Genomic DNA, 20,372 nt, shown 5'->3' with positions numbered 1-20,372 from the left:
TCCGCGAAAGCCCTGTTCACCAATCAAACATCGCCAATCCCCGTTCTTATTTTAACTCGTGTGGAAGCATACCGTGCGCGACGTTGATCAGCTTCCGAACGTATCCGATCTATTTCTGTCGCTAAAGGAACAGATTTAACGTTGTTGACTGTCTCGACCGTTCGTCCCTCAGCGTCCTCTCGGGCATCATTGCAGCTCAAAAGTTATCATACAATGTCCTTTTCCCAAGCATTCAAAGACATGACATCACGAGTACGAACGGCAGCAGGGCACGAAGATGGCTAACGTTGGCATGCAGCAGATCCATCCAGTAATCGACTGTTTCGCGTGCAGCTTTTGCATCTCGATTACTGGCTCGGGAGGCGGTGGTCTCGTGTCATGAAGGGGAGGAGTAGTAAAAAATAATAACAGTAGCAAGAAAACACTCAACCAAGCGAAGCCGTATATATTTAAGATTGTGCGTCCGCGATAAGACGTAGGTGGCGGTGAACCGGGCGGAGAACGAGACAGGGTGGGGCTGCGGTAGCCCCGGGTGGGAGGAGGACAGGAACAGGACTCTCTTTTCCTCGCGCGCCACGGACAGAGGAGGAGATCGAAAACAAATGCTGCCATGTGACGCGGGGCGCTTTGGACGGGAGCGCCAGGGGGCAGCCCTTGTCCTTTGCCTTGGCGGCAGCCAGGGACGAAGACAAAGAGAGTAGAAACAATATATATATATATATAACACTGTGTGGATCGCGAGCTCCGTCCCCATCCCCCACCCCCACGCCTTTTTATATTTATATCTTTCGAAGAATGTTGCCAGGCAATTTATTCTCTCCCACCTCTGCCTCTCTATCTCTCTATCTCCAGTGTCGATGCTAGTGGCTTGTAGTTGGACACGTTCCTAGTCTGGTATAGAGAAGAGAGGTGAAGAAGGTAGAGTCCAAAACCTAAGCAAGAGTATAAGGATGGATCAAATCGTCCTTGCCACCAGATCAATTACCATGGTGGTCCTGGTGGGGAGGCGCTAGGTGACAAAAGAGAAATAGAAAAAATCCAGTCGCAGAACAGGACAAGCCAGTGCTGAGAGGGTAACGATCCGTTCGGCTCTTTGGCATGTCGTCGTCCCTCCGTCATCATCACCATTCTCCCGTCCTCGTAGAAACATGTGCCACAGAAGCTTGTTCTTTTGCCTGCTCCTCCTATCATAGCCTAAAGTTTGTTTCTCCTCGTTACTTTTGTTCAGATATGAATTAAAGGATGAAAAAAAAACAAGAAGAAGAACAGAGAGAGTGATGGCAAGAGATGTGCTGGCCTCTGTGAGAAATTTATTTTACAGTGGTATTAACAGTGGCAAACAAGTTTTTATCTTACTCGTACTTTTGCTTCATTCCCCAGCCGCATTATTTCTTCACACCATACCTTCCTCGGTATCCGATCCCCCCCCCCCCCCCCCCACACACACTAACTAGCTAGTTAAATCCAAAAGGTTTGATGACATTTAAAATTGATAGAAAATCCCCCCAGCCATGTCATCACAGCGGCACGGGGCCCTCGGCCTGGAGGATCCACTTGGTGAAGGCGTCGAGGGTGTTCGTATCAGCCCGGTAGTGCTTCTGGGTGAACTCGAGCAGCGCCGACCACGTGAAGTCCGGGTAGGCCCTCGGGTGGTCGGCGCCCACCAGCCCCAGCGGCGGCCGCACTATTTTGTTCATCTCCGGGCAGAGAAAGAAGGCAAAAGACTTCCTCGCCACCTTGCTGTTCACCACTGCCCGGTGCAGGCAGCTCTTGTACCGCCCATTCGACAACGCCTGCAGATCCAATACCAATACCATCAATACGAAGTTCATGAAACATTCGAAGTCAAAGAGTGGATTGGCGTTGATATCGTATACCATGAAGGTGTCGCCGATGTTGACAACAAGGGCATTGGGTTTGGGGCTGACGGTGTGCCACTTGCCGTCGGCGAACACCTGAAGGCCGCCGACGTCGTCCTGGTGGAGGATGGTCAGGGAGGTGGGGTCGCAATGGGGGCCAGTGCCGAGAGTCAGGTCCGGCTTCTGGCACGGCGGGTAGTAGTTCAGCCTCATCATCGAATCATTCCCTTCGAAAAACTCCCGATAATATGCCCGCCCCACCCCAAGACTCATCCCGAGAATCTCCATTATCGCCAACGACAGCTTGCTCATCGCATTGCAGTAGTCTTGGTATACCGTGCTGCAAAACCACAGTAATGAGAGCAGGTTTAATCATAAGGAAAAAAGTGTTGGTTTCTATTACTATTTTTCCTTTTGTCGATCTTGTTCTCCTGTCCTACCCGAAGTGCCGGAAATCTTCGCCAAGAGTGTGGACGAAGTAGTCCTGCACGATATCTGGAGAGAGAGGAGAGGAGGAGAAGCGAAAAGAAAGGGTCTCCTTCCACGGGAGCCGGTTGGCGAACCTCCCTGTAAAGCTGCTAGCGTAGCCGCAGCTGTCGCCGGGCTTTCGCTGGGCCCTCTGCTTCTCGGCGAGCGGCATCAGAAAGAAGGCCTCGACGCAGCGGTTGGCCTCGGCGAGGAGCGCCGAGGGGATGCCGTGGTTGACGACGTGGAAGAAGCCGTACCGACTGCACGCCTCGCCGACGAGTCGGGAGACCTCGGCCACGGCGGTGGGGTCTCCGGAGAGGAAGCCGCCGAGGTCGATCAGGGGGACGGAGAGCTCCTCAGCAGCATCCGGGGTGGGCTTGTCCTCCTCCGGCCAGACGAACTCGACCGGAATGTCCGACCGCTGGCTGAGGACGGCAGCGTCAAATACCAGCGGAGGCGGTTGCTGGGAGGCGGCGGCGGCGGTGGCCATTTTGATCTCCATCGGGGCAGGAGAGCGGAGTACCATGGGTGGATGGAGAAAGAGGAGAGGAGGGAAAGGATGGGAGGGGTTGAAGAACGGGAGGAGAAAAGCCGGTGTAGGAAAGTATGGAATGTTAAGGATTCAATCTCTTCGTATCATCTGGCCTAACTGCTGCCCATTTTATAGCGGGAGGAACGAGGTGCGCGGTTTGACTTCGCAGTGAGTAATTCCCGGTGCAGCAAATCAGAACCATGACGAATATTTTATTCTAAGTGATATCATTTTAAAACTTGGGGAGCATTACGATGATTTTATTATTATTATTTTATGAAAGGTTCTTTCAATGGGGAAAGGGCTGAATGTAGGAGTTTGCTGTTGGGAACGGAAAAGCAAATCTACTCGCACAGCCATATCGAGGTTCCAATGACTCAGGAATCCCCCAGTAATGGATTTATACCCAAAAAAAAAAAAAAAAAAAAAACCTTATAAGCAACTTGGGTAATGATGAAGGATGGAGGGACTTTTCACGCCAAGCAAGTATTCCGTAAAGCAAATGGAACTGGAGATTGAGTGGCTGCTTATGTAGCTAGTCACTCCGATAGTACCCTATAGGCTGGTGATAGGAAGTTATTCTTGGCATTCCGAGGCATTTTGTTTTTTAATTTTATTGGATACATCTGTACTCATCAGATATGATCCATCTATCTTAACAAAAATAAAAAAATTAATAGTTACATATAACTACATATCATGACAATATAAATGAGGAGAGAGAATGCAATTTATTATAGTAGACAATATTCTAATTTTAAGAAATGGTAACTTAGAGAAGCTTAAGCATATTTTTAGGAAATATATAATAGAAATAGTAATTTGTCATATTTTTGATTTGATGGTTATAAAATTTATTTATCTAACATATGTCTGCATCTGTAATCATACTTTGAATATATAAAAATTTATATCTGATTAAATATTTATATCTGTATCTATATTGAGTAACAAAATAAATATGGGTATGGATATTCAAAATTTCAATTTTTTGTATAATATAGATAAATTGAAATAAAAACCATACTTGCCTAAATCAACCTCGAAATAAAATAATATTTGCTATAGTTTTCATTAATAATTGTAATTAGAAATTTTTGTACAATTGAAAAAAAAGGATGCTGGTTGTTTGAATGTGTCATTGTTCATTGTACGAAAAATCATCTTCCCTTGCTAAATTGGATATTTGAATTATATGTGCGCGTGTATATTTCCTGGAAATCCAAACAAAAGCTATGATTCCCTACACGCAGTGCCATGTATTTGAGATCTTAGACATATATTTTAGCTAAAGGGATGGTTGGGCGTCCCATGGGCGTAGATCCGCTCGGCGGATTTTGGCCTTTTCCGGGGTTCGGGTATGGGATAGGACGCCGACGTGTGGCGTTCGGCCCGGTAGCGGCAGCTTAACACGAGGGAAGTGTTCGACGCTTTTCCCACATTAGCGTAACAAAGCTTTGTTATGGTGGGCGTGGCTCCCTCTCATTTGGGACCTCCATAGCGTCTTTAGATAACGACGGCCATGGCCGCTATTCAGAGGGATTCGCTTCTTGTTATCTTCAGCCAAACAAGATAGAGTGATGGTAGAGCGAACCCACCATGGCTCCACTACGACAAACCTAGGCCCATCATTTTGGTCAGTGGATCCTAGGTTGCTCCTAACCATAAATATCCCATCATCATTGCATGAATAGATTCTATTCTGAAAAAAAAAAAGAAAAAAAAAAGAAAAAAAAACAGGGGTTGAGGGGAAAAACAACAAAAAGAAAGAATACCCATGGATTGAGGACAGCAGGGTTGGCAGTGTTGATTCTAAATTAGCCTTTTTTGCGTCGGCACTTTTTAATCATAATTGGACTTGAAGTCGGAAGACCGACCTTAGCTTGTAGATCACTGGATAGACTTGTGATACTACATTCTAAAGGACGGCCAGGACCACTGTGTTTTTGGACCACTGTGTTTAGGCCAGTATGAGCACGCGAGTGCAAGGTGGGCCGAGGCCCTGGCGGCTTCTCCAACATGAAGCTCAGTATTATTTTGGAGCAGAGTTGCAGCACCGCTTCGGGCACTTGGGGAGTCTGACGAAGGCTGGCAAATTGACACAGCCTGAAGGAAGATGGGCTGAACCCTGAAATTGGGTCGCTAGCAGACAACCTTCGATCTCGTGAAGGAGAATGTCATGGCCCTCCTCCCTCAGTTCCATACCTCTCATCAACGTGACTGTCGCGATTCAGTTATCTTCTCGTGAATCAAACCAAGCTTGCAAGTCGTACCAGTCCCCTCCCCTAAGGAAATGAGGAGCAGAGTCTCTTATGTGAAGTCTTCCATGGTGGGTATTAGATAGAAGCTCTGCTGCTTAACTGGCCTACAGGTCTTGCCAAAAGCACCGGCAGCCTGGGAATGTGATAAACTGATAATGCTGGCGGCAACTGCCAAATTTATTCAGGCTAGCCGGGCCATCTCACTCTCGGATTTGTGGGGTTATTTGTCCACCTAGGCTGAGCATTTATAGGAAACAAAAATCATATAGGGCGGGCAACAAAAATTTCTGATGCCTGTCTTAAAGCAAAAGCTAAAAATTTAAGGTCTTCTGCTACTAAAAGAGTCGCCAGTCTCATGATTAGTGTATATATATATATACTATCTTCTTTTTTTCTCATCAAGCCGTTTCTTTTATTCATGAGGTGCTCCTTGGTTCTTTTGAAATCACGGGATTGGCAGCTTTGTCAATAAAAGAAGTTTCTGACTTCTGCTTCAAGATGAACACTAGGAAAAATAGTGTAAAATGTGAAGCATGCCTTATATATTTTTTTCCCTCGTTGCCGCCCCATATGGTTTTTGCTGGACTCGTAAAGGACCACCATAGTGTCTACAAAATCCATCAACTTTGTCCTTCTGTGTAATAGAGAACAGTGCCTACGACCTTTCGGCAGGCCGAGAATCGCACGCGGGATTTGATTAGTCCGGGCTCCGGAGCAACGAGTGTCCTACCTATCTGTATTACGTGAAAACTAGTGTTCTCACTTATCCGATAGTAAACTTTGCTCAAAAGAAATTACTCGGTGAGCTAAATGAACCAACTTGATCCTTAAACCCTTGGTAATCACTGAAAGGCTGGACCGCTTGTAATTTTCAAGTGCCACTTCGTAGGCTAGGACTCCATCGGACACTATTAATTCTTTAGTTCCACTAGGCTTATCCATCTCGCATCATGGTGTGTTGCTGCTAAAGTATTGAGATAAGGTATCTATATTCCAGGTGACCACCATTAGAATAGTCTTCATGGTTCTCATGCTTCCTCCATCTTTGACCTATCAAATTTGGTGTTAATCTGTTCGGTTGGTGGGGGGACTTTGTCACGTCGCTTGTTTTATTGGATTAAATTATCTTATCCGTAATTGTATAGCTTATCCATCTCATTGCCACAGTATGCACCTTCATGATGCTTTTAACTACAATCCATATAACCTGCTAGATATCCCAACTTTATTTGAAGGCTGCGTGCCTGGGTGATAGGTCCTGATATGGTTAAAATTTTCATTAGAGAAGATTAACAAGAGAGGCTTCCAACTTATGCATTGTCGTGTCATTATTTCTGAGATTATAACAAAGCAATCAGGAGTAGAAATTTTGATTCGAATCCAATTGGTTTGTATCAATTAAAGAAGACGACGACGACAAAAAACAAAAACCAACAACAACAATTTATCTAGTCTGCCTGATCCAAATCATTGAGGCCCACTAGCAACCAAGGCTGGAGTTAGGTTAGAGTCATTTAAGTCAATGGATCAAGACTCCTAATTGAATCAAAGCCCGCTCGGTTTAATTGGTACCTTAACTAATAGGAAAAGATGAAAGTGGCACTGTGCTAGGTTGGTAACTGCTTCCAGGATGAAATACATAGTTTATATTTTATGCCCGGGATGCATTCTGAAACAATTGAAAACACCCAAAACAAAATAGCCCAAACAAATGCTACTTGTACAGTAAAAAGTGGGAAACTTGGTTATCTAAGGGTTGTTTGAATTGTTTTCTTGAAGCTTTGCTATTGCTGCCTGGTTATCAAATGGTGCACAGATTTAATTGTCATCATAGATAATCGAAATATGAAAATAATACCCTCACAGTAGAATTAATAGACCCAGGTTTTGTCCCAATGTTTCCATTTGTCAGTTGGAACCATGACATTGAATCCTTCTTTTTTTTATTGCATGAACATTACATCCTCAAAAATTTTGTCACCGTGCTAGATCCAACTAGCAATTTTGGTCCAATCATAAAGGCCCGGTAACAACATTGAAGTATCAAACTTGAGCAAATACTGCTGAGGCTTTTTGTCCATTGCCAAGCTGGATGGTGGTGACAACTAACAAGTCCTTTTACTTCAATGATCAAATCTTAATGCCTACGGAACAACCTTCTTTGAGGATTTCCACCGCAAATTTTATCGAGCATCATTTGAGTCTCTCCTTATTTTTGAATCTTTTGTTTGTGACTTCACATAGCTCGATTATGAATTGAGTGAAGACTATGCAAAGCTGAGATACTGCGAATTGATGGAAGCTTTGATACTAAATTTGATGGTATCGTGCTTACTTTAAATAAGAAAAATGAAAAATGTATATATACAAGAAGAGGTTCATGTGATCATGGGAGACGGCAAACAAGTTATTGTTCTTCAACTACCAAATCACTCATGTATTGCACTCATTTCCCTTTTTTTTGTCACCATAATAATGGTTAGGATCTATTTGATCAAAGTATGAATTGTAGGTCTAAAGCTATTCATGTTGGGAAATAAAGTTGTAGCTAATTTATCTCAGGAAATATAAATTATCGTGGAATATTTAGATTGCCCGACTTCTTATAACAGGTTGACAACTTGCCAGACACATCACTAGGATATTCTTCATGATGAATGCTCTGGTGTTTTTTTGGTAACTGGACCTTTCGTTTTTAAACATTGTCCCTGAAATAAAGTGTTAATTTATAGTTTGATCTCCTACCATATAAGGTCACCAATACTAACATGGCAATAAGTAATTTTAATAATATGGCGTCATCGGATTTGTCCAGCTTATTGACGATATGGTAACCAGACATACTTCAAATTTTTTGAAATAGTCAAACCGGAACCACCTCAACCGATTTGATAGCTAAGCTGAGTATACTTAAAGTAAATGATCTCTGAGGTTGCACATCGTCGAATATAAAGTTCTACCACTCGAACGGACAACCATTCAGCTTAGCTATCATCTTGAGTTAACCTAAATCCTTTTATCTCAGATAGCAACATCGGTGCTCCATTCAAAAATGTTGTCTTTTCATCATGTCAAAAGTTAAAGATCGTAACAATGAACCTAGATGGTTATAGGTATCTTAAGATAGTTACAATGTAATCTTGGACAATTATAGTATGTTCTCCGGTAGTTATCGCATAATTCCAGCTCATTATAGCACAACCCATGGAAGATTCTGTACCCTGTGGTTGTATATAAGTCTAGAATCCCTCCAAGAAATGCATGATACCAATAACACCACAATACTGATGTTTTTATTTGTCTCTCCTACTATAATCAAAACACCCCCTCTCTGATTTAAGCATCAGAGAGTCTATTTGGAGCCAACTCTGGGGAGTTCTCTGACTTGATATTGTTTCGTAGATCGATGGAGGTGATAAGTAATCTAAAGATTGACAACAACAAATACCATTCCACTTTTCTTCCAATTCTAAAATCCATCCATCTTTTTTCGCTTCATTATAAATAGATACCAATCTACTAGTGAAAGTGAGAAAATGCATAATCAGTCAAATTTAACCTAGGTGGGAGATGTTCGATCTTCTTTTAATTTTGGGTTCATCTTATTTTGGGGCTTGGCTTTTATTTTTTCTACTAGAAACCAAATTATAAAAATCAAAGGGAGTCGACAGGAGAAAGAAAAAAAAAAGATAGGCAATGGATCATATCCAATCGAGGCCATGGAATTCCTTTCCATTTCTTATAATATGAGTGGAGTCTTGCATTTGATAGGTCTTAAGATCTAGGTGAAATTATCTCAGTTTATAAATTTTGTTTTCAATAAAAGAGTTATAAATGATAAAACTTCTCAAATTATGGGGTTTTTTTTTCAAAAACTAGCAACCATGTTTGCATGGGAGGTCTTTTCTTGTGACTATCTTCATTTTATAGGTCAATAAATAATCTGATGGAGTTATAGTTGCATCCATCTATGCGAAGGAGCCTAGTTAAGTAACCACTCAAGATATCATCTCACCACCTTATATGGAAATAGTTGATGCTAACACAAATATGGTTAAATAGACGGAACCAATTGGTTTGTGTTTTGGAATAAAAATCAAGAGAGACGGCGGATAGCAAATATCTAATACATTGTGCTTATAAGAGGTTTAGGATTGAAATCCTGGATATTGCTTTAAAAATGACTATCATAATCTTATATCCTAATAATATTGGCTATTCTAAACCGAAAATAAGCTTCACTATATCCCAAAAGGTAGGAATACAATATCGGCCTGGTTAATCCAAGTCTAAGTTACCTAATCAATCTTTTAGGTCAAGACGGGCCAAAATTTGTGTTTACTAATTGAGTCATATTAAGTTGAAGGCTTGGATTGCTTTTATCTGCAGCTCATCTTGTACGAGTCAAACACCAGCCTTGCCTAAAGTAGAAATTGCATCCTTGTCAATCCAGCATGACCCTACGAAGCTCGGGCTATCCTTAGATGACCTAACATAACCTAATTCGAGTAATATTTGGGTTAAAAGTGACTTAAGCAGGGTTTTGATTGCATTACTTACATTTGAAGATGAACGATCTTAGTCTGGGTAGAATTGGATAATTTAGAAATCTTGTTAGGCATGTAGTAGTCCTTAAGCTGATCCAACTCGCACGAAGTACACTTCTAAGCAAAAATGAAGCAGGTGGGCAGAAAGGTAGGTTTTGATACTCATTGGATCATTTGATGATCCAATGCAATATTAGTCCTTGATCATTTATCTAGATGCATGAAAATGGAAAATCATGATCTGAGTTTGGACTACAAGATCTATATTCTTATGTGTTTATATGCGATCAAAGGTCGGTGGTATATCAGACCACATCATATTCAACTCTCTTCCAAACTAAATAGCATCGGTGTAGGTGGAGGTGGAAGATGTGATTATTCCTCACTAAGAGGAAGGCTGAGCTAGAAGAACATCTAATTTTTTGTCAAAATGGAGTAAAGAATATATAGACATAAAGAAATGTATGCCATAATTTGACCTAATGCTAAACACCATTTCTCATGGGTGAATATAAGAGTCCAAAGATTCTTCGGGCAAGAGAAACCGAATTACCTCTTCCCAATCTCTTCTTGATAACACATTCCATGATGGAAATGCCGGTTGGGACTCTCCCGTGAAGAATTGCGCTTGGAGGATCTTGAGGGTTCAAATCCTCGATATTGCTTTAAAAAGACTATTGATATCTTATATCCCAATGATATTGGTTATTCTTAAAAACACCAACCAACAAGCAAATCTTACATAACCCAAAAGGTAGGGGGTACAATGTGGGCTAGGTTAATCCAAATTCGAGTTAATCCATCTTTTTGGTCAAGATGGACCAATATATTTGTCCACTAAATCTGGACCTAAACAACCAATTCAACATTGAGTTTGATAAAGTTCGAAGGCTTGGACAACCTAGTTCAACCCAAACCTACCTAGATTAAACTGATCCCAACTTGTATATTATATATTTTCTCTTTAAGTCAACGCTAGTTGCCTAAAGTACATTAATGCAGCCCTATCAATCCAGCATGACCCAGTAAAGCTCAATTTATCCTTAGATTATCCAACCAAACCGGACTCAACCCAAGTAATATTTGGGTTAAAAGTGAGTTGAGTAGGGTTTGGATTGCATTACTTAAATTTGAAGAAGCCGGATAGGAATACTTAAATCTTAGTCTTTAAGCTAATCGAACTTTCACAAACTATAATCTCAAAGTGAAAAGGAAGCATGTAATTACGTAGGTTGTGATACTTATTGGACCATTTGATGATCCAATGCAGCACTAATCCTTGATCATTCACTAGGATGCACTAAAAAGCACGATCATGATGTGAGCATGACTACAGAGTCTGTATCTATCATGTATCTTATGTGTGATCAAAGATCAGTGATGTATCAGACCACAGCTTATCCATCTCTCTTCTAAACTAAATAGCCTAAATGTGGGTGTAGGTGGAATATGTGATTATTCCCCCTCTAAGGAAAGTTGATGTGGAATAGTATCTAATTTTCCTTCAAAATAGAGTGGAGAATATATAGACATAAAGTGGGGCATAGCATAAACTGACCCCATGCTGCAGGCCATCCTCAAGGGTGAATATAAAATACTAAAATAGCTTAGATAAAAAAAAATTATATTCTACAAGATGTACACCATCATGTGGCCATGTATACTGTCAATCTTGTTCATTCATCAAATGGTTATCTTAATATACTGCTATAAAAATAAATAGTTATGATTGATGCATGACCACATGGAGAAACTCTTAGCAAGAAAACGAGAGGTAGAAACCAAATTAGGGGGAATTAATGGCCGGTCCAGTGTTGGACCGGACTATAATTTTTAGTCCCTGTTTACTCTATTTGTAACAGCCGGTCCATCCCGTTTGTGCCGTTATGTTTGAGACGAAAATAACCCTGAGATATATCCCGAAACAGCCGGTCCATCTCGTTTCTCTCTTTCTGTTTGAGACGATATTAGCCCTGAAGTCCCCAACGGATTCGGCTTCATCTCTTCCCCTTTTCCCCCATTTTGCAATCCTATCTCCTCCCCACGAAAATTTCCATCTTCCTCACCGATTCCGGTTGATCTGGTGTCCCCCGTTTGAAACCCTAAGACCGTAAACAAGCTACCCACCGGGAAATCACTCTTGCTCCAGACCGAGAGTTCCTCTGTCGACTCTATTTTCCGGCCGGTCTCCGACTGAGAGCTCTGAGACGACGGCATTTTGTCGACTCCCACACCTGAAGCTTTCCTTGACGCTCGCGTCTTCGCCCTGATCGTTGGTCGACGGCGCTTCGTTCGACCTCGCTTCCCAAACCCTCTCCGAGGCATATTGCCGGTTCTTCGACGGTTTGTAATCCCTGGATCATAATTTCTCGATTAGGTTTTCGTAGCAACAAACTGTAATATAGTATTGTTGGGCATTTATTTTCATAATGTGCGAATGCTTAGGATTTAATTTCTTTCGTCCTCTGTTCGTTGTTATAGTTTATTAAAATCATTCATTATCCCGTCTATGTTTTACTCAATTATATGTTTCTATTTTTGAGTTGATTTTATTCACAATTTGTGTTTGAATATATTTGTGTTGCAGACAATTTTCATGGCTCCAATTAAGACTAAACGCAGAGCACATGCTGTTGGCCCTAAAAATATGGTCAATGGTAGGTGCTATTTCAGCCATTTTGTTAATTTTATGGTCACCCTAGTTCCGTTATTGTCGCATGAGCAAAAGGTTAGGATCACCGGCACACCTTTTGGCCATTTGCTAGGTCTGCCATATATTAAACAGAGTAGGCCTGTCCTGGACACTCTGCTCTCCTTCTGGGATGACGAGGAGGAGGGTTTTTGGTTTGGTAAGGTTTTAGTTCCTTTTGTAGGGAGCGATTTTGCACTAATTCTTGGTCTAAGTGCGACGGGCGATGAGGTAGAATTGCATAGTAAGGGGAGGGTCACGTCTGACCTCATCATCCGTTTTTTTGAGGGGGACCATAAAAAAGCCAATAGAAATGCAGTAAAGAGTAGATTACAATTTCTTGTTGGAAAGAGCGGACAACAAGATGTAGAGGATTTCACAAAGTTATGGGTTCTATATGTCTTTGTGACTATCCTCTTTCCAACTATACACTATTACGTTCGATCAAGCATGGAATATGACTAACAACCAACTCGATCACCGGCGCATTTAAGTTGACGTGTATTTGATGCATTTTCCGAACATCATTATCCCCCAGGAGCGAAACAACCATTCTAGATTTGTTTGGAATAAAATATTTAACTTCTACCATTGTATCAGACAGATGTCTCCACCTATCCACTATTTCTTTGTAAATTTGATCGAGATTTGTGTCTTCGGAGATGGAAATAATAATAGCTTCGCCACCATAAGAACAAATAGCCATGAAAACAGGGCTATTTGTTTTTTTGGAATCCATGACAATAGAAAAATGAAAAAAGGGGAAATGATTGAAGTTCCGAATGCTATTACAACGATGAAGCGAAGGGAATGCTGACACAGCAACTATTTCTCGAATATGATATCATCAATGAGAGTCACACGTTTAGGTCTCCAAACAGTATATGAGCAATGGCAGAAAAACATCAAGATAATCCAGCAGCTAAAACAGGGTTTTCATTTGATCAAAGCTGGGAAACAGAGGAGAAAAGAGGGATAGCAACTTTATTTCGAATATGAAATCAGCAATGGAAGTCACAATATCCATGAACAATCTGAACTGTAGTTTCTTCCGCTTCAAAGTCTCCCCTTTCCGCTTCATTCTTCCGGATCCAAGAAGCAAAATCGAAGAAGCCGGTCCATCCCATGCGAATGATCAGCAATGGAAGTCACAATATCCATGAACAATCTGAACTGTAGTTTCTTCCGCTTCAAAGTCTCCCCTTTCCGCTTCATTCTTCCGGATCCAAGAAGCAAAATCGAAGAAGCCGGTCCATCCCATGCGAATGATCAGCAATGGAACTCACAATATCCATCAACAATCTGAACTGTAGTTTCTTCCGCTTCAAAGTCTCCCCTTTCCGCTTCATTCTTCCGGATCCAAGAAGCAAAATCGAAGAAGCCGGTCCATCCCATGCGAATGATCAGCAATGGAACTCACAATATCCATCAACAATCTGAACTGTAGTTTCTTCCGCTTCAAAGTCTCCCCTTTCCGCTTCATTCTTCCGGATCCAAGAAGCAAAATCGAAGAAGCCGGTCCATCCCATGCGAATGATCAGCAATGGAACTCACAATATCCATCAACAATCTGAACTGTAGTTTCTTCCGCTTCAAAGTCTCCCCTTTCCGCTTCATTCTTCCGGATCCAAGAAGCAAAATCGAAGAAGCCGGTCCATCCCATGCGAATGATCAGCAATGGAACTCACAATATCCATCAACAATCTGAACTGTAGTTTCTTCCGCTTCAAAGTCTCCCCTTTCTGCTTCATTCTTCCGGATCCAAGAAGCAAAATCGAAGAAGCCGGTCCATCCCATGCGAATGATCAGCAATGGAACTCACAATATCCATCAACAATCTGAACTGTAGTTTCTTCCGCTTCAAAGTCTCCCCTTTCCGCTTCATTCTTCCGGATCCAAGAAGCAAAATCGAAGAAGCCGGTCCATCCCATGCGAATGATCTCCGCGAATCGCTGACAATGGAGAAATCCAGTTTCTCCACGATTCCAATGGAGAATCCGAGCCATATTCCCCTCTTTGCGGTCCATTTCCCAACTGATTCCACATTTTCAACCTTAACGGCAACGAAAGGGCAGCTTCGGGAAAAAAGAAAAAAACAAACCTCTGTTATGGACCGGTAATTAAGATTATCCCTAATCGTGGACCGGTAAACATGGTTTGGGTCAACAGGGACTTAGCATTACACAGCAGTCAAGGGGAGGGTCGGGAATTAATTTACGCACCAAATTACCGCACCGACAAGCTTGCAAGACGAGAACGGAATGGAGAGACGAAAGGCCGTCGCAAGAGCCACCTCACGCCTACAACTACTACTAGCTGGCAGCAGGAGTGCCCCGCCTATGGCCTCGTCGGAGGAGCAAACGGAGCCTCGGCCGCCGGTCCTCCTCCTCCGGCGGGTGGCCCCCGCCTACGACGCCGCCGTTTCGGAGAAGTTCCACCTCCTGAGGCCGTGGGAGTCCCCTCTGCCTCGCGACCAGTTCCTCGCCGCCCACGCTGGCTCCGTCCGCGCCCTCCTCATCAGTGGCCTCGTCACCCTCGACGCCGCCACCCTCGACGCCCTCCCACGCCTTGGCTGCGTCGTCACAACCAGCGCCGGCGTCAACCACATCGACCTCGCCGCCTGCGCTCGCCGCGGCATCGCCGTCGCCAACGCTGGTACCGTCTTCTCGCCGGACGCCGCGGACTACGCAGTCGGCCTCCTGATCGACGTCCTCCGCCGGGTGTCCGCCTCAGACCGCTACGTCCGAAGGGGTCTGTGGCCGGTCAAGGGAGACTATCCTCTTGGTTTTAAGGTCAAGTTTCAGCTACTCTCTCGGATTCTCTCTTCTAATTCTTGCGTTAGTTTTCTGCCGTCGATTAAATTAATGGCCCCAGTAGAAAATTTTCTAATTGCTTTCAATTATGCGTTACTATTGCTAGGATTCTACTTTGTAATAGTGCTTTTGTCAAATTGACCTTGTGAATTGGCACTGTAAGATTACCCAAATTCATGGCACAAGTTTTATCTTGTTCCATCTTTTCCTTCTCTCCTTTCTTGAGATTTTGAAGGTGGTGGTCTGCTTTAGAGTCTCCAATAATGAGTTAAAGAACAATGATTTGAGGCAGTTTTCCATCTGTCTTAGAAAAACTTCAATCATTTCTCGGGTCCATTTCCATGTAAAATTTTGTTGATTTTTGACGAGTGCAACAAACTAAGCATATAGAGAGTAGAGACCTTGCACCATCAATTATAGAGAGTAGAGACCTTTGCAGCACTCTTAAGAAAGTAATTGCTCTAGATTTGTCTGTCTTGAGGGATTCATTTTTCCCTTTCAAATTTGTATTTCTATACAGTTTTTCAATTTCCTATCAGATTTTCGTTTAGCAGTTCCCCCGCAAAGTCTCTGTCCTCATACCATGCTTGTCAGATGTTTGTTCTTTTGCCTCACTGATATGGCACGATGCATGCTAGTCTGAAGATGTCAAGCTAGACCATACCAAGAGAAAGGAAAGTTCTGTTATTGTAGCGTTAAATATGTCTGGCTAGGCTTCGCTATTTTGATTAGACTAAAATGCTATTGTCGAACATGTATAGATGCGACTAAGTGTGTCTAGGAACCATTTTTTGGATATGGTGAAATTATAGGCTGTTTGCTGGATATAGCCCTTAGTGGAACCTATTATTGATACATAATGCTGACTCCAAATAGATGGGAGAAGTATTAATGGTTATAGATGATAATAGTTTTATAGGGCCGTTCATTGAGTCTTCAATGTGGCTTCAATGAGGGACAATATAGACAAATAGACACATAAGACTACCAGTTTAAAGTATTCACATGCTGCCAAAACATGCAAGTTGACAGTCCAGATTTACATGAAGCATGATTAGAGCATGAAGTAATTGAGAAAAGGAAAAGTGGAGAGGAAGAAACTGTTGCTTCAAACCTACTAACCAGTTATAAATCTACTCATGCAGGAGCATCATCATATGAAAGACTAATATTTTTTTTTTTATGATAACTAGTAGCCTGATTTTCCTTTCCTCTGAAATTTATATTAGTGTATTGGTGTCAGAAAAATGGTTAAAATTAGAAAAAAATTACAGTTTCACCCCCTCAACTTAGCCTGAGTTCCACTCAAATCCCCTCTTGTAATTATATCCCTCAAATTACTTGGTTAACCTAATTTCATCCTTTGCCCATTAGCTGCTCAGTGTCGTTGCAAATGACATAAATACCCTTTCTCTCTTAAAACCCAAAATCTTCCATAAAATCTAAATTCCCTTCTCTCTCTTCCTCTCGCTAGCCCTTGAAGCCCGCTGTCATGGTTGCTCGGTTCTTCCTGTCATGGCCGGCGATTGCTTTGATGCACTGAGTTGCCTTGTTGTTTTCTTTCTTTCTTCCTCATGTTTTGTGATGATTATTATGGTCCTTTTGTTGTTGGATTGGATCTAGCTGTGGGATTATGAGAATGTTCATGGTGATTGGTCACCATCTTTGATGTGGTTCTGGCCCTAATTAATGAATGCCTTTGATTCGGTAATCATGGTCGTCAATTGCCCCTTCCTTTTCCCTTTTCATGTTATGTGTAATTATTTGATCTTGCCCATGCTTTGTTGTGGATGTGGCCTGTCGAAGGCCGTAACCACCCCCTCCAATTCTCTCACCTATCGGCAGACTTCTGCCAAATTGATAAGGTATTCCCTTGTGTCCCTAGCAATCGCCTTAGATTCAGGCATAGGTTATGTCTTTTTTCTTGCCCAAACATGGGTTAGCTTTACGAACAATCTTAACTAGTTAACTTTCTTTCTCTCTTCTCTATATATGCTAGCTTGGGCCTATATGGAATCGGAGATGTTGCACTTCCCAAAGAAAAAGGTAAAGGGCCTTTATAGCCTAAGACAAGGATAAGAGCTCAAACAGATGTTTTTAAATTACTGTAATTAACTAAAAGTTATGAGTTTTCATTTCTGGAAAACATATCTAATTTAGGGGAGTAGTAAAAGAGTTGGTTTGTGCCACTCTCTATTCAAAATAGGTTTCAAAATTCATTGAGTCGTTATGGTAATATGTGAGTCCATAAAAGAGCAAATCATCAATGACCTATTCATATAATGATCGATCTTAAAAATATATAAGTTCACCAACAGTTCTGTTACAATTAGGATGTTATTTTTTTTGCAAGGAAAAGGTATATATAGTGTTGATGACTTCTTTTGTTTGTGAAATAATACTTGCGGAGCATTTCTACTACTTGGTTAATTCAGGAAGCTACCTCTCTTTTTTTTAAAAAAAAAAGGAAGCTACCTCATTAATTTGCTGCCGCAGTAGACAAATTGTAAGGTACTTATACTAGTATGCTCAGTACTTACGACATGCTATCATGACAGACCTTTTCCAGGACAAGTGCGGTGTATTGTCTGCAAAGATATGCCATCCCTCAACCAAGCCAACTTCGTTACCCCTGAGCATGTCTGACTGGATTACTGCTTATCATGTCCAACTTGCTTGGCAGTTGCATCTTGCCCAGGCCACCTATGAGGCTATGACTGCTTTGGCACCAGACAGGGTCTGGTGGCCTCTTTACATGCACTGGTGGCTAAGCATCTGCCTGTGCTGCCTCTTGGGCTTAGAAATCACACTATTAGTTATCAATGACCAATCTAAGTATTAAAAATGAAGTAATTGTAAAAAAATATTTTATAAAGGTTAACTTATGATCATTAATCTTGCAAGTTACTTGTAGAAGAGTTAAATTGTATCCAAAGATAAATTTCGATAATTCAGAGTTTGTAAGAGAGAAATTGCAGATGAAATAGCCTGTCACCAATTAAGAGGCTTTGTCTACCAGCAAAATCTGGCTATTTATTGCTCATGCAATTAGCCACTAGAACTTAAGGTGCGGATTGTGAATTATATGTGGGTGAATAAAATTATGATCCCAAATCATTATTTTAAAGCATCTATTTGGCTCTTGTAAAGCACCAGTTTCATATGACAACTAGTACCTCATGGCCTACCCTAGAATCCTATGTCTGCTAAGTGGCTACGTCTTATTGAACATTTTTATGTTTTCATAGATCTAATTGTGTGGAATTTCTTCTGGGCAGTGTAGTGTCTGCGTGATTTGGAATATAGAGAAAGGACACATGGTTCTGTAACCAATTATGGTCTCTCCAAGACAGAGCAGTTTCCAAAAATTATACATGATCATGAATATAAACTCCTATTGGTTTTGCATTTTTCAGTTGGGTATTTATGCTCTCTCTATCTATCTATCTGTTGATCTATCTAAGTTAATAGGATTCTTGTCAATTATTGCTAGAATTCAGAAAATCGATCATTCTTGCTTTTCTGTTAATAATGCATGCTTATGATTCCAGTTAGGCAGCAAGCGAGTTGGGATTGTTGGCCTGGGAAGCATTGGGTCTCAAACAGCAAAAAGGCTTGAAGCTTTTGGCTGTACTATCTTATATTATTCAAGGAAAAATAAGCCTTCTGTGCCATATAAATACCTCCCAAATGTTTGCGATCTTGCAGCTGAAAGCGATGTTCTAGTTGTGTCTTGCGCACTGACCAGTGAAACACATCATATCATCAACAAGGATGTCATGGCAGCATTAGGAAAGGAGGGAATCATTATTAATGTGGGACGGGGGCCCCTGGTTGATGAGGATGAACTTGTTAGGCGCTTGATGCAAGGTGAGCTTGGAGGTGCTGGTCTTGATGTGTTTGAGAATGAACCTGCCGTGCCCAAAGAGCTGTTCCTCATGGACAATGTAGTTTTATCACCTCACCGAGCCGTTTTCACTTCAGAATCCTTTGCTGATCTGGGTCAACTGCTTGCAGCCAATCTAGAGGCTTTCTTCTCAAATAGACCATTACTTACACCAGTTAATCAGAATGATTTATAGACAAACAAAAGAATTTGAGCGAATGCTCGTTGCCTCATTGTGTCTACTGCTTTGCTGTTTGGTAGTGGGGGCTTGCTGTTGTATAATTCTTTTCCATCTTTATTCTTCTCCAGTGGAAGTTGTTTCAGATAGTTCTGTAGATTGGCTTGTGATAGCCAGGTGAATATTGTTTCAAAAACATGCCTTGTGGCTTTAATAAATTGTATCTACTGTTATCTATAGTTCTGTATGGTTGCATATCACCTTTCATGGGAAATCAATCACATTTGTATCTCTGCATATTTATTTTTCAGCTGCATGGGACCACTCTCCTACTTTGTTGCAAATTTAGATCTCGCGCCAAAATAAGAAGCCTACTGAAGCCAAGGATCGAATGTTGGAATATGGCATTAAAAGTTCTTCATATTAATGATGGATTTCAATTACAACAGGAAATTCTACCTTTCTATTCTATCCCAGCGAGATTGCAGCTCGGAAAGGATCAGAGAATGACAAACATTTGGTGTGTGTTGACACCTTAATATATTATTATATTGGCAGCTCAAGAATGTATCTAATATGGAAAATTGGGTTGAAAACGCCATTCAATAATAGTGAAATCTGGTCGAAGGTTTATTTTTGATGATGGAGAATCCTTCAAAATGCAAACCCATCATATTGGGCTTTCTGTTCCCTTATTTTTTTCCAGTTGTAGTGCCTTTTTTGTTGTTGTTGTTGAACAACTGAAACATATTCATTCCTTTGCTATTTAGCTTCTTCGCTGGAAGGAACATAGTGTGACATCTCGATGAAAGAGTTGGAACTAGCCTTCTAGGCTGTATTTTAAACCTCCTTTGCAGCCCAAGTGTTCATTTGTCCCGCTTACAAAATACTAATGCCATAACCTTTTATGTCGTGCTCAAATTACTTTCAAATACTTCTGCAGAGCCTTGCAAGGAAAATTGATATCTATCATTTCTTTTTTGACTTGATGATGCATCATAATATTTCGGTATATTTGATTTTTAGAGAAACCTTATCTTCTAAGATACTTTGTTGATATCTTGTTTTTTTGATGTTGCAGCGGGGTGGAAAGCATGTTGGTATTCTCAGACTAGGAAGCATTGGATCTGCTTGCAAGA

At 41.5% G+C, this 20,372-nt stretch overlaps 2 protein-coding genes across 2 annotated transcripts; one reads left to right on the top strand and one right to left on the bottom strand.

The window, feature by feature from the left end:
- Nucleotides 1-1,275: 1,275 nt before the first annotated feature.
- GA20OX2 (gibberellin 20 oxidase 2) lies at nt 1,276-3,064 on the bottom strand. Its single transcript, XM_017841737.5, has 3 exons — nt 2,300-3,064; nt 1,878-2,199; nt 1,276-1,793 (listed from the first exon to the last, which is right to left on the bottom strand). The coding sequence occupies exons 1-3, from the start codon at nt 2,851-2,853 to the stop codon at nt 1,518-1,520; spliced, it is 1,152 nt and encodes a 383-aa protein (XP_017697226.4). The 5' UTR covers nt 2,854-3,064; the 3' UTR covers nt 1,276-1,517.
- Nucleotides 3,065-14,581: 11,517 nt separating this feature from the next.
- Nucleotides 14,582-19,472, top strand: LOC103702799 (glyoxylate/hydroxypyruvate reductase HPR3-like). Its single transcript, XM_008785364.6, has 2 exons — nt 14,582-15,148; nt 18,721-19,472. The coding sequence occupies exons 1-2, from the start codon at nt 14,618-14,620 to the stop codon at nt 19,249-19,251; spliced, it is 1,062 nt and encodes a 353-aa protein (XP_008783586.5). The 5' UTR covers nt 14,582-14,617; the 3' UTR covers nt 19,252-19,472.
- Nucleotides 19,473-20,372: the final 900 nt, after the last annotated feature.

The sequence above is a fragment of the Phoenix dactylifera genome, chromosome 6 (genome assembly GCF_051530095.1).
Source record: "Phoenix dactylifera cultivar Ajwa chromosome 6, Ajwa_hap1_PhDact_Kaust_v1.1, whole genome shotgun sequence".
Taxonomy (NCBI): domain Eukaryota; kingdom Viridiplantae; phylum Streptophyta; class Magnoliopsida; order Arecales; family Arecaceae; genus Phoenix; species Phoenix dactylifera.
The sequence above is the reverse complement of the archived record's forward strand: the minus strand, read 5'-3'. Positions and strand labels throughout refer to the sequence as shown.